This window comes from Corvus kubaryi, unplaced genomic scaffold, assembly GCF_017639235.1.
Source record: "Corvus kubaryi isolate FWS band 111438036 unplaced genomic scaffold, C.kubaryi_AGA036_p1.0 37397, whole genome shotgun sequence".
Taxonomy (NCBI): domain Eukaryota; kingdom Metazoa; phylum Chordata; class Aves; order Passeriformes; family Corvidae; genus Corvus; species Corvus kubaryi.
This window is the reverse complement of record NW_024581136.1, coordinates 7,044,456-7,058,392: the sequence shown is the minus strand read 5'-3', so window position 1 is coordinate 7,058,392 and position 13,937 is coordinate 7,044,456. Positions and strand designations below refer to the sequence as shown.

General features: G+C 38.0%; 1 protein-coding gene across 2 annotated transcripts in view; it reads left to right on the top strand.

Annotated features, from left to right (window-relative positions):
* The window catches only part of SLC9A9 (solute carrier family 9 member A9), a 179,008-nt gene that overhangs the window by 78,449 nt on the left and 86,622 nt on the right, over positions 1-13,937 (top strand). For both annotated transcript variants that reach the window (XM_042042172.1, XM_042042171.1), the window contains exon 9: positions 1,918-2,006. In XM_042042172.1, the coding sequence (XP_041898106.1) occupies positions 1,918-2,006 (89 nt within the window). The remainder of the gene's footprint in view (positions 1-1,917; positions 2,007-13,937) is intronic.

Here is a 13,937-nt window from a genome sequence, read left to right as displayed (position 1 = left end):
AGTCTAAAGAAAGGCATAGTAAGGTAATGATTAATTTAACTGGTATGTGACAATTCACAGAGCCCACACACAAAATCTTCCCCAAATAAAATAGTTTCAGCATTGTCTAAATTATTACTTTGATTTGTTTCCTTATCTGTGCTGTGTCTCAGGGCAGGAGGATATTTCACCTGCCTCAAGGGCCCTCTTGCTGCTAAAGTTCAAACTTTTAGAAATTTGGATAAGCCTGTTAAAGAACCTGTTGAGGCACCAGTGCTTGAGGCAACTGACACTAGTTCAGTGTGTTGCTATCCATTTTGTCCTGGAACTCTGAAGCCTGGCCTGCTCCTATTAATGCTTTTGAAGTAGCAGATTGTTTGTATTGGGTTTGCTGTGCTAGAGGTGCCGTGCTGCACATTCTCCCCTGTTACTGAGCCCCTTCTTGCTGGCCCTCATAAAGTCAGGAGAGTCACCATCCTGGAGAAGATGGAGGAAGCTTTATCCAGTTTCTAGTCCAGGACTGGAGGAACAGACTGAGATTATTTTCACCATTCCACTTCATGCTCTTTGCTTCCAGTAGAGCTGGTTTATATGTTTCAGTTCATGCTTGTTTAACCCTATAAATGCCTAGAAAGCTGTAGTACAATCACATCACAAGGATGAATAGTGCCTAAACCTGGACAGGCATCTTTCTGCTTGCTTTGTTGCCTCAGACTTATCAGTATAATGTCAGTACACGTGAGCAGCCTGTGAGCTAAAATCTATCTTGCAATGTGCAGAGCAGCCCATGAAGAAGCAAAACTAAAAGGCTAATTAAGGCATGCTGCAGGAGGCAGGGAGGAGGAGGGCTGAAAGGCACAAGGACTAAAGCACTGTGGGGTGGATGGTGGAAAACTGTGTATATGTGAGCCCTGGAGACGCTGGGCACACAGCGATCCCACTGTTGGCTGGCTTTGTGCCCAGCCACTCCACGTGCCTCAGGAGGCATGTGTGGAGGGTTTCAGGGAACGACGATCAGAACGGACATGAGAAAGCCCTGAGCTGCTGTGCAAATAATTACCTATGTAGACATGCCCCGAGTTTAACAAAAACACAGAGCTTTCTTCCTCCATGGGCATCTACATATGGCTACTGATGGGCACTATTTTTTTGTTTGCTTCCTGTGTGAGTTTCTCCTGCACTATCTGTGTCCAGACTTTACAATCTTATCAGCTACTTTAATTACAATACTGCATTACAGTGATGTTACTCTGTGATTCTAGTGAGTTAGGACCAGGGCCAGGGAAGAAGTATTGAAAAATATCACTATAAAACAAACTTGTTACTATTATTCTTGACAAACCTGCTTCCCTGCTCCTCCAGCCCTTCCAGAAGCTGGGACTATAACTGCTGCCATGTGTCTACAGTCACTGACCTGGTTGCTCTGGGCAGCACAGCTTGCAGCTGCCAGAACAACACTTTTAAGCAATGTGATGTTGTTCTCCCTGATATTGTTACCCACTGCTTGTGATGAGCTACAATCAGGCACAGACTGAAATTATTTTACCCTGTTGCAGTCATTCAGTACCAAGTGGTCTCAAACCATTTAAATGTAACAAAACTACTTTTTCCTTTCCTATTCAGTGCCTGCCAATTTTTTTCAAATAATCCAAAGTGCTACATATTACGATTGTTAGTCCTGCATTTACAATTACTGTCAGTTAGATTATGGTTGGATCATACCACGTATTAATTGAAACAAGTTTTCTACAGCCTTTGGATTTCCAAATACACAACAGTGGAAATGTTATGAAAGCATGATTGTCCTTAGAACATATCTCTCAAATTTCTTTCGTTATAAAAAGCTGTTAACAGATTAATTTGCTTTTTCATGCAGCCTTTTGCAAGCCTAAGTAAGAAAACAGAAGAAGCCAACTCTGTTTTTTCTTTGCATTTCAGGCATTGTTGCTGTCCTATTCTGTGGAGTCACACAGGCCCACTACACCTACAACAATCTGTCACCAGATTCCAAAATGAGAACTAAACAGGTAGGGCATGGAAATAACTGATATCTTGTCTTCCACTGGTGTAAGGAATAACAGTTACTGGAATATAGCTGGATGGGATTACATTAATGCAAAGCCAGAGGCTTATGTCTTCATTAGGGGAAAGACTGGAGATTACCTGGATAAGCAAAAAATATAAGAATTTAAGAATCTCTTCTTCCCAAGAGACCTGAAATATCAGACATGTATGGAGATAACAGCTTACACCAACTTCCATACAAAAATTCTTCAAAATTAAGGAAATCAAAGAGCTCTGGTAAGAAAGACAGAAGTGGTCTGACAGATTGGATCCCTGTTGATTTTTGCAAACGGACTGTATGAAGTTCAGTCTGCCCCACAGAGTTAAGCAATGACATCATTTAATTTCTGTTTCATTAAAAATGGTCATAATTAGAAAGACAGAGATTTTTTCTTTCCATTGTGTTATTTAGAGTTTAGAAAGAAATGTGAAATTTGATCATCTGGTTTGTTTGAACAAATGACTAGTACAATTGTAATTAATTTTTAAAACTTGAGGCGGTTCTCAGATCTATGGCATTCAGAGTTCAAAATACTTTTCAGCATAAGGAGTAATTTTAGACAACCCTGTCACCACCTAGATACTGTAAGAAGTCATTTAAATGCAGTTTTCTTCCCTTTTAATGTTGACTCATATGTCCCAAGAACCCCAGGTTGTAGAAAATCTATCTCCTAGAACAAAATGGAAACACATGGTCCAATACTATAATTTTCATGATGCAATATGGTGCCTTTTTCAGCAATTCCTTTCTTTTAAGTATTGGAAATTTTACATAGAAAATTTCATCACTTCTTGCACATCTCAATTTAATCAAAAATCCAATTTTCTATCAAAAACAGCTTGATAGAAAAAAAGTACTGGCCACAGTATCCGTTCAACTGTTAGAGTCTCACAGATTTTAAATCACAGAAAAGTTTCTGGTCAGTACTCCTATAAGAAAGTGTTAGCTATTGAACAGTATAAGTCTTTTCAATTGTATTTCTTCATACCAGCAGAGGCTGATACTTTCAGAAAGTATTCCAGCAGAGAACTAACCTTTCTCTGATAACTGTATTGTAAGAGAACATTGAAATCCATTATAGAATTGTTTCTGTTTTGCAGAAAGACTAAATTACATGTGCCACTAGTCCCTTTGCATATAACTTACAATTTGAATAGAAGGTTTTTTCAGGGATTCATCTGCATGTTTTAGTGATGCCTAGCCTCCGAGGGAGACAGAAAAAGCCGAGGTTGTGATATTTTTAATCACCTATGAAGCTTTTCAGCTGCAGAATTAACTAATATTTTGTTTAAATGCATCCTGGTTTTTTTTCATGCTTACTCTGTTATTCCCTCCTATTCAACAAGTGCAAAACAAAATAGTGAAAATAAACCAGATTTACCCTTGAACACACAGAAAAGAGATTATGTGTTTCTCTATGGAGCTCTGAGTTTTATGCACTCTTTCCTATTCTGTTTTTCTCTTCCGCATAAGCCCTTAATCCTCGGCCTCCTTTGCGATATGGTTCAAACATTGTTGTTGAATTCCTTTGAATTCTTCTAATTTATTTTCTAATCCAAATATTACCCTTTCATATGCAGCTGTTTCAGTGAGACCTCCACTGCCTCTTTCTTTCTCTCCTCCCAAGAATTCTCTTCAAGCAAATTTAATAAGCCACACACTGGGCATTCTCATAATCATATATAACGTCAGTGCAATTTAAATGAATATTGTTGCTCACACAGTTGGCTTTGCTCCCAATCTAAGTCATTTTTGTTACTCATTACTGGCCAAAATCAAGGCTGTTCAGTTCTTTTGTAGAATTATTCCAAAGCAGTCTCTCTCTTTTGTTACAGTATGACAAATCTTTCAGTAAGGAGTGCTGAACTGTAATGCACACTGACAAAAGAGTGAGTTAAGGCTGAAGCTGAAGCTAACAAAAATCATGGAAATTAGATTTAAAACTGTAAATCAGATTGCAAAAATTGTGTTAGCTGTTTTTAAACAAATAGCTTTTCTTTACTGCTCTGCGTTATTTTCTTTACATTTTTTACTTGCTTTTAATATTTTATGGCTTGATGGTAAAATCCAGTATGCAGTGATAGAGAAGGTATTTCTGACCCTGGTCCCAGCTTCTGCATTTCCCATAATGCATTGTCATTTGCTCTAAAAAAATAAAAAGGTTTTCTTGGGTCATTGATGTAAAATGAGCACTTATCTACAGTTCTTAAATGAGAATTTAAGAACATCCATAAAAAAGGCCTGTTAAAAGATGCCATGTAATTATTAGTCGCCATGTATCCTTTATTATTCCATCAATCACTGTTTAACATTCCATGAAAGAGACATATTAGGTTTCAGGTATCTGAAACTTACAGAATCTGAAACTATAAAGCAACATTAATTATTTCACAAATAAATGAATTATTTTGACACTGTCATAAGTAAAGTAATAAACAAAGATTTAGTGAAAATGGAAGCTTTAGATAGTTTTCATTCAATTCAATTATCCCCATTTCATTAAGTATTTATAAACATTCTGTGTGTTCTTACAGACATTTTTTAACATGGGTGATGTTTTATGGCAGTATTTTTAAGTCCTCATCCTTGACCTGACCATGGTCATCATGATTTTAACAGTGAGATTGACCCTGCCCTCCATGGCAACAAGGTTAGGTCAAACAGAGTGCTCCTGAATTTCAGGCACTTAAAGTTTAATTTATCCAATGTATCTTTAGTGAAGGAGAAGATGAAGCTGCTGGGATCTGATCGAAAGCTATCTGATTCTGAGCAGCTTTCTTTAGAATTATTTACAGCTGCTATCTGACCTCACGTTATGCTGCAGCCAGACAGTTGCTTCTAAATCTTGGGACATTACAGCTCAGATTTTACATTAGGCTTCAGATGTACAGCTGGGCTGGGTTGATTTGCTCTGCTACAAGTCAGTGGCTGGGTAGGGTGTTGTGAGATAAATAGAAATCCCTGGTTTGTTAAAAGTGGGCAGAGTGTAAATCCCTACAGGTCACCCCTAGAAAGGGATGCACTGTGTTTCCTATGGGAAGATAAGACATTCCTTGGTTTCTTTTGCTCTCTGCCCTCTATCACTCAAATGCCAAGCTAAGACGAGCACATTTTCCTAGTGGTGGAGTACTGACTAATAGCCATAAATATTATCCATCATACTTATGAGTTGAATCATTTGCTGGTTATGTTCCTTTAACTCTGGGGAACAATTGCAATGATAAGAATGGGTCAGGGCAATACCTCACTTTGGTTGAGTGTGCAAGGGTATAGAGAATTCTCTTTGCAGCCAAAATAGTGTCAGCAAGTTATAAATTCTGGAAAGGGAATTCTGAAATGCATCACCTATGGAAGAACAGTCAGGGAACTACAAGAAGACACAGGAAAGCATGTCCAGCCAACGAGAGAGTATGTAACACTCTGCCCTGCCTCCATTCATTCCCCAGTCTAAGCCTTGTTCTCATGGTAACCTCTGAAACTGTTGGTGAAGGTTGCTTTCTCACATTAGATGTTGTAGCCTTTCTAATCACACTGGAAGTTAAACAGTTACTCACCTGTTTTGCTGCTCCTGATAGCAAACCCATTAAGGGAACAGCTGCATTAGAGACAAGAGCTCCTGGCCTGATTGTTCAGCTGCACAGGGCGTGCTGTGTGCACAAGATTCCAAGTTAAGATTTCAGTGGCACTTCACCTCCAGGGTTTAACACAGGCAGGAAAATGAGGTAAAGATACACCAAGAGAGCTCAGTGGTGCTTAACTTCTGAGTAACTTTACCAAGACATGTCTCACGAGGAGGCTTGAGCAAATCAGTTTGCACCGGAGGACTGAAAGTTCAGACTGATCTTGGGCTTTGCTCACTGATGGACATAGTACTGATTGCTTCAAATTTTAATCTCCACACTATAAAGCAGACATGATTATCTCTGATTAATACAAGTCATCACTTTGCAGGGGAGTGGCTAATATTTCCTGGAAATCCCTGGAAAATACATGAAGCTTTCAAAATGTTCCTAGCTCATTGATGATGCAGCTACATGTCTTCCAACAAGGATGCTGGCTAAGGATCAATCAGCTGATTGCTGGATCAGAAATTAAGCTGCATTCCAAAGACACTTTTGTGTAAAAGGATTATGGTTTTAAGCATATTAATTTATTATAATTAATCACTTTAATCAAAACAGGTTGAAAAAACAGTCAAAAAACATGTTTTTAATTTGTCAAAAAACTGCAAATCAAATCATTATTGTCCCTTGTCCCTAATATGTTATAGTATAGTCTCAATATAGACTTAGAATAAAAAAATCATTGAGGTAGGAAAAGATTTCCAAGGCCATCAAGTCCAATCATCAACCGAATACCATCTGCCACATCTACTCATTTATTGAGCACTTCCAGGGGTTGTGATTCCACCACTTCCCTGGGAGCTGTTCCATCCATGATTATAGACTCACTTTAGAAGCAAAGCAAAACAGTAGAGTAAAAGTAAAGTATGGCAATGGAGGTGTCCAAATCAACTGAAAGGGGAAAAAAAAAATCAGAGGAGTGTTACGTGAATGCCAACAATGTTTACTAAAAAGAGCATTATAGGACTAAAGGCAAAGAGGTGACTGAAGTCACTGTATCCAAATGAAGCACCATCACTGGGATCTTGACATTCTACTGCTTTTCTGCTGGCCTATGTATCTTGTAAACCAGGTACAAGCAGACCTACAGCCAGCACTGGAACTACAAATCTCCTATCTCTTACAGATACATGATACTGTCTTACAGGACTCTTACATCAGCTGTCTCTTGACAAGAAAATAAATAATGCTCTGCAAATTCTGCTTCAGCAACAGAATGATTTCTCCTGAGTTTCTTGTTAAAAGCACATGCCAGGAACTGCGGCTACTGTTGTTATCTTTCTGTGAGAGAAGGAGAGCAGCTGGGAAGAGATGACGGTGCACTACCAACACCCAAACTGCGTCGATCTGGTTTGGGAGGGGTCCCACTCCAGATATCCAGCACCCATAGTGTACTTGGGAGAAGCAGCCCTCTAGCTTCATTGGGAGCTGCAGCACAAAATGAAATGGTTTGGTGCCTTTATCTTAAACCCTCCACAGTCACGCTGGACATGTGTGTGCTCTGGGGCTTTGGTTATGCTATTTGTGTGAGTGTTTAAAATCAAAGAGAGCTGGGCTTGCTTCTATAGCACACAGCCTATACTAATTTATCTCTGGTTAATGCCCACTATTTTCTATTATCAAACATTGGACTGTTTATAGATGATGAGTTTATACTTCTAGGAAGAAAAGTACACGCACAAATGTCAGGTTATAATGGCTCTTATAATTCAGACTCTTAATTTATAAAATATTTGATAGTATTTCTAGGCTGAGGAAAACCCTACTTATAGCAAAATGTCCTAGATTGTTAGCAAGGCAGAACTACCACAAAACATAAGGAAACACAAGGATAATTCTCATCCTTTTGAAATGAGCAGCCTAATTGACAGCTGTCGTGATTCATTCAGAAACTCTACTTAGGGAAAAACTACCTTTAAGGCACTGCAAGAGGTCAGATATTTCTACACAAATGATTGGCAGAAAGACTGAGAGAAACGTTATCTCTCAGAAAGGTTACCACTAGTACCAGATTCTAATCAGTCTTTGCATCTGTGCTGCGCAGGAGGAATCTGTTTTCTCAGCACACCACAATCACAGTGCTTACAGGAAAATTTCATACCAGAATGGGGGTTTTACTATCTTCTAAGGTGTAGAGCTGGTTGTCTGATATGAGATAATGTATTTGATGGCTAGTCCTTTGAGAGTAAACTGGAAATTCTTTTTAACTAATGCATGGCTTTCAGGTCTGGCACTCTTCAAAAACACACAAGAGACCTTTGCCTAAAGAACCCAGTAAAGCCCAAATTCTTGGTTAGCATTAAATAGGCTGCATGCATGAAGCACATTTATCCATTTAAGTGGAGACTGACCATAAAAGTTAGCTCTGATGGGCGCTGTCACACGGTTCCCCTTCTGCAGCTGGACAAAAAAAAAAAAAAAAATCCCTAATTTCCAACCTCCTTGAACTCCTGCAAGTTCAGACTCAGAAGTGATAAAGACTGAGGCTTCAGGTACTGCTTCTTAGGAAACAGCACAGGTGGCCAACTAACAAGGGTCAATAGAAAAATTGAGAAGATGCTCCTTTTGATAACAAGAGTCTGAAAATCAAATAGCATTTGGGAAGATTTAGTTGTACTGGAATAGCATTAGAATAGTTTTGCCCATATTTTAGTCAGTTTTGCTTAAAGTAAATACTTTGGAAATGAATAATGTCAGGGAAAGACCTTGCTCTTGTCTTCTTGCATTTTACCCAGATTTTTCCTTTTTTTTTCTCCTTTTTTTTTTTTGAGACAAGGCCTGTAGAAAAAAATCTTCATTTTGCAGCTGTTCAAAAACACAGAAATGCCCCTATTGTTTTTCTTTTTGAGAGAAGAAAAGGATAAAAACATAAAAGGGTTGTAAGCGCAGTTTTTAAAAGAATGGCTTATGCAATATTTATCTTATGGTTATTAAGAACAGATACTGGCAATTGTAACCTATATTGGAAACAAAATAAGCCAGTCTTCTACACTTCTAAAAGTGCAAAAGCTGAGGTCTCTAGACATTAGTTATCATTACAGCTCCAGCCTAATACCCTGAAAAGAAGCAGCCCCTCATTCTTGTCCTGTGCTTTCCCTTATAAGCTCCAGTTTTCCCTCCCGAGGCACTGATGAGCTCCAGCAGTGTCACGGACGTGCTGGCTGAGCCCTGTGTTCCTGATTGCAGAGCCAGAGCATCTCTGCTGAGCCCCTGGGTCTGTTACAAACAGCCTGCCCTCGTTCAGCAATTGCCTTTTTTTCTCTAATTGAATATGCACCACATCCATAGTGCTTGTAATAATTATTACCTTTAAAATGGATTGCAATTGACAGGAAGTGTATAATGAATTCCAGTTCTCTGCACAACTATTTTCTGTGTTTAGCAGTAAAAGCTGAAGATTGGAAATGTGCCAGGTGCATTGTTTGACCAGATGTATCATAAGATCTTATAGAACCCTGTAGAACAGTGTAATGCTATAAAGAAAGCTAAAGCTGCTTACTGTATGGGCTTAACAAGAAAAATCATAACAACACAAGAAAATCTTGATTTCTGCAAAAGGAATTATACTAACATGTCTTTCAATCTGAAATTCTTAACAAAATCCCTCATTATCTGACTGATGTTCCTGATTACTTAACCGTGCTAAAAGAATGTTAATCTGCAGTCTCTTTACATGCAACTTCCCTTAAATTTATGTGAAAATGCTGTAATTGTTTCCTCTCTTTCAGCTGTGAGCTACATGATGGATAGTAAACAGCTAGGAAACATTGCTATGAGTAAACCAATAATGGTAGACTTTATAACTCTGGTGTATCAGTAATTACCTGCATAATTTATGGTTTATATCATACATTAGCTGCTGTTCTATCCATAATACTGAAAATATTGGGTGTCCATATACAGGAATCTTGTTAGAATATTCAGCTCTATACTTCATTCTGTAGTTTCCATTTCTCTCTGTCTTTGTACACCTGCATTAGCGATTCCTTAACTGAGAATGTGCAAATGTGCTCTGGCCTCATTAATTCCCATCAAGCATGTGTCCCTTTGTCATCAGCATTTTATGAGGAATATCATATTCTAGTATCTTAAACACACACACACAGAGAATAATAAAAATGTACTTTGGACCTAGGAAGAAGAGAAATTCTCTTGAAAAACAAAGAAAAAAACATTTTCCTTCCTTTTGCTTAAGCACAGAAACTGGAAAATAACATGCTCAAATGTAATTCATACCCTGAAGTAACCCAGAACTATAATGAAGCAGTATTTCTACAGAGAAGCTCATCTTGTTGAAAAATGATGTCATTTTTGATGCTGGTAGGCTAAGGAACATAATACCATATGCAAACTAGTTTCCAAATGGCTTCATTAAAGTTTTTACAATCTGTTTAAACATTAAACATTTTCTTTAAATATTAATAAAGATCTTAGATTGTTAAGGGTGTAGGTTACTCTTTACAGCACAGAATCAGATGCCAGCAGTTAGCTAACATATACCAAATGGAATGATAACCGATAGGCCAAAATCTCTTTGGCATATGGAGAAATGTGTAAGGAACTTCCGAAGTGAGACTCGTGCCATAGTTTCTCTGAAACTGCCCTGAGTCACAAATGAGGCTCTGATATGTCTTGCTCTGTGCAGCAGAGTCAAACTGCTTGGGGCTGTGTGAGCTGCTGCAGAAGCCAAACGCTGCCTTGTAGAACTCTGCAGATTGTTACTGTCCCTCTTCCCACAAGAGGTTTGAAGAGCGACCTCTGAAATATTTCTCCCTACTTCAGGTAGCTAGCACTTATCTCTAGTTTTTAAGTCTGCAACCATGCAAATACCCAGCCCTGTGCCCCACGTGTGGAAATCTAGTTTTGTGAAGTGAATTCCCTCTAGGTAGGTAGCCTGTGAAATCAAGCCCATCCTAATTATTGCCACCCTCCTCATCACAGCAACTATGGAATGCATAAAGAGAAAAAGAAAACCAGAATCAGTCTAGTCCTGGGCTAGGAACATGTTGTCACATCATCAACATGTAGTGCTGAAACAGCAGAGTGCACTTTAACATCCCATACTTGGAGTAAATATGGTTAACTTTAGTTCGAAGTATGGTTTATAAAAATCTCATGTTTTGTAAAAGTAGACAATTATTACAATTCTTTCAAACATGTAGTCAGTCACAACTCCCTCACGTGAGAATTTGTGACAAGGATAAAAAATAAAGGTAGGATTCTTCCTTTAAGTCTTTCTTAATTTTTCATACAGGTAAACTAATTTAGTAGAGTTTTATATAATGAACCAAAGCCCCTTGACTTTAATGACATCTGGCTTATTCTATAAATGAGCAAGTTCTAAATATATGTAATAAGAGAGGTAAAACCACTCAGTCTTTTACTTAAAATATAGTTATGTCCTATGGTAATGATTTCCTCTGACTTGATAACACTGACACTTTAGATTATTTTAGTACCGGATTTATCAATAAATTCTTCAGTTATGGAATAAATCTCTAGAAAAAAAAAGTCTATTTTGTATTTCTGTGCATAGTACATTATACTGCTAAATTGGAATGCAGTAAAATTATTCAGCACATAGGTTAAAATAGTTTTTAATGTTGAGGATATTAGTAATAGGTTCCTTAATTAGCACCCTGTGTTGCCTTACACTTGCATGAGTGTGTGTCAGCGTGTTCATAATTGCTCTTCCTGTGAGGCCTGTGTTTGGAAACACAGTTAAGATGCTATTTCTGGCATGGTTGGAGAGGCTACGCTGGGATCTTTAGAGAGCATCGAGCGTTCTGCTGCAAATGTGGACTGACCTCACCCAAAGCAGTCTGCATGGTTTGGGAGCTTTGCTAGCTTTTTACTTCATAGTTTTTTAAACAGCAATGATTTTGCTCACCCAGAGAGCTTTGGGACAGTGGCAGGCCTTAAGGAATCTGAACTGGTTTGTGATTCCTGACAACACCAAACTGCTGCTGACTAACATCCATTCTTGCAGTCTGAAATACATTTTGGATGTTTCTCCTTTTTAACTTAGATGATTTTTGCACAACTGCTGATTCCTCACAGTTCTCTTTCAAGGGTTATTACCTGCAAAATTCCTTATCAGCTATAAGAACTGCACGAAAGCTTTGGTCAAAACTTGTAGAAGTATGTAGGTAACACTAGAATTCTCACACAATAAGCTGCAAGAAGAAAATAAATACATGCAAATAAGGCATTATAATAGCCTAAAGCACTTGCCAGCATCCTGTCTTTTTAGTGACTGCACAGCTGTGTTTCCATTACATGATTAATGGATTTCCTACCTTCCAAAGAGGCATTTGTACCAAATGGTAGCACAGTGCAAGACATACTAAACAGCTGACTATCGCTCATCTCTTTCTCATGGTACCGTCTGTGCACATAATTAAGGGCTAAAAAGCCCTTTGTCAAAATTTTTCACACTAAATGTCTAAATCATGACTAGGATTCAAATAAGTGCCCTATCTTTGCACATATTTTCATACCTATATACTTTAATTAACCTACAGTAATCAAATAGGATGCAAGTTTGAGGATCTTTTTCAAGCTTTTGACTTTTAATTCTGCTTCAGTCACACCTATTAGGGGGGGTATTGACCACTCTATGCCTCCAGTGAACCTGAGAAGAGTTAGGAGTGTTTGAAAATTCCAAGCAGACATTCAGCATCCTCAGAAGTACCCACTCATTTAGTAACTAATACTTTTCTTGAAAAAACATTTTTCTGAGGTGCCTGATCATATGTTCCTAGTTCACCCACCTTCTGCTTTCCCACGGAATCTTACAGAAGGTATTTTTAAGATGCATTAGTATCTTTTCACTACAGATTCTTAATCTTATATGTAAAATAGTCCCCCAAGCTCTCAGATTTAAGTACAGTTGAAGATGTATCTTAGTGTAGAATTTTTAATTTCTGCTTATTTTGCTGTGTCTTTTTTTTTTCCCCTTTGGTGATATCAGTAAAACATCACCAGTGAGGCCACAAGTAATTTAGTAGACCTGAAAACACTGGAAATCTTTGCAATACTTTTTCCAGCAGTTCAGCAGCTTCTATTCTGTTTCATCTGGAGTCAAATTATGTCCCATTTATCACATCTCCATAGAGCACACTAGATTACAGCTTTAAGTGTAAAGGACTGTTAGATGAGAAAAGTCATGTACTCTAATACTTAGGAAAAAAGTGTGACACAGAGCACATAGCTGCTATTCACCTTTCTCAGTCTTTTTGTCCAAATGAATCATCAATTCTTGAACAGCAGCCTACATCAGGAGGCAGGGAAGCTGTTTAAAGATGACTGGAGAAATGAAACAGAAGAATTCCCCAAATTCCCACATATAAACATGTAAGAGCAGATCAGTGAACATACTAATTCAGTATCCTGCTTCAGATACTAATACTAGAATTGCAGAGTAATTGCAAATAATTCTGCCCAGTGTAACTCCAGGGTGGCATTCTGCCAAGGTAATGTAGTTAAAAGTTGACTCATCAATAATAGGTCTTCAAGAATAACAAAAGAAGCTTAATATCGTCAGGATCTCATACTACTCAACACTGTTCACAGCAAGAGCAATTGTCCAAGTGAAGATGCTCTGCCTGGGTTAGACAGTGGTAAGGCCTTGTCCCTTCCCCTCCAACCTCTATAAACAAAGCAGTGTATATATGGAAAACCCTGAACAAGTAATTGCAGCACAGAAACTAGATAAGCTGTATAGTAAAAACTCTTTTATCTTAGATTAGGCCCTGAATAAAAATAAAACAACATTGCATCAGAAAGATGCATGTGAATACTGCTACTGTTGTCTGGTTTAAGGTAAAATAGAGTTATTCCTATTTTTAGCTCTACAGCTTTATTTTTCCACAGAATTAGTTTTAAAGACTATGAAGGGAAACATCAATATTGGTAGCTAGGAGCTCCAATATAATTTCTATAGAACAGATGCAAAGGGGGCAAGTATTTGTCCTGTAGTGTCAGATTTGCAGTGAAACTGAAATCTCATAATCAGGAAGAAAAGACATCACAGACTTCAAGAGAACCTTTTGTTTTTATTCCTGATAGGTTAAAGGCCCCCATATAAGTCACTAATTCCTAATATGTCAAAGGCTAACTGAATTTCTTTCCAACATCCAAAACTTGGCAAGGAAGGAAACTGTTTTTAAGAACACACTTCAAGAATTAGTATTAGCATATATCCTCTCAGCAAATTGAAATAAAATAAATTGCATTTAGTCCTCCTTAGAAACTGCATTGATTGTAAG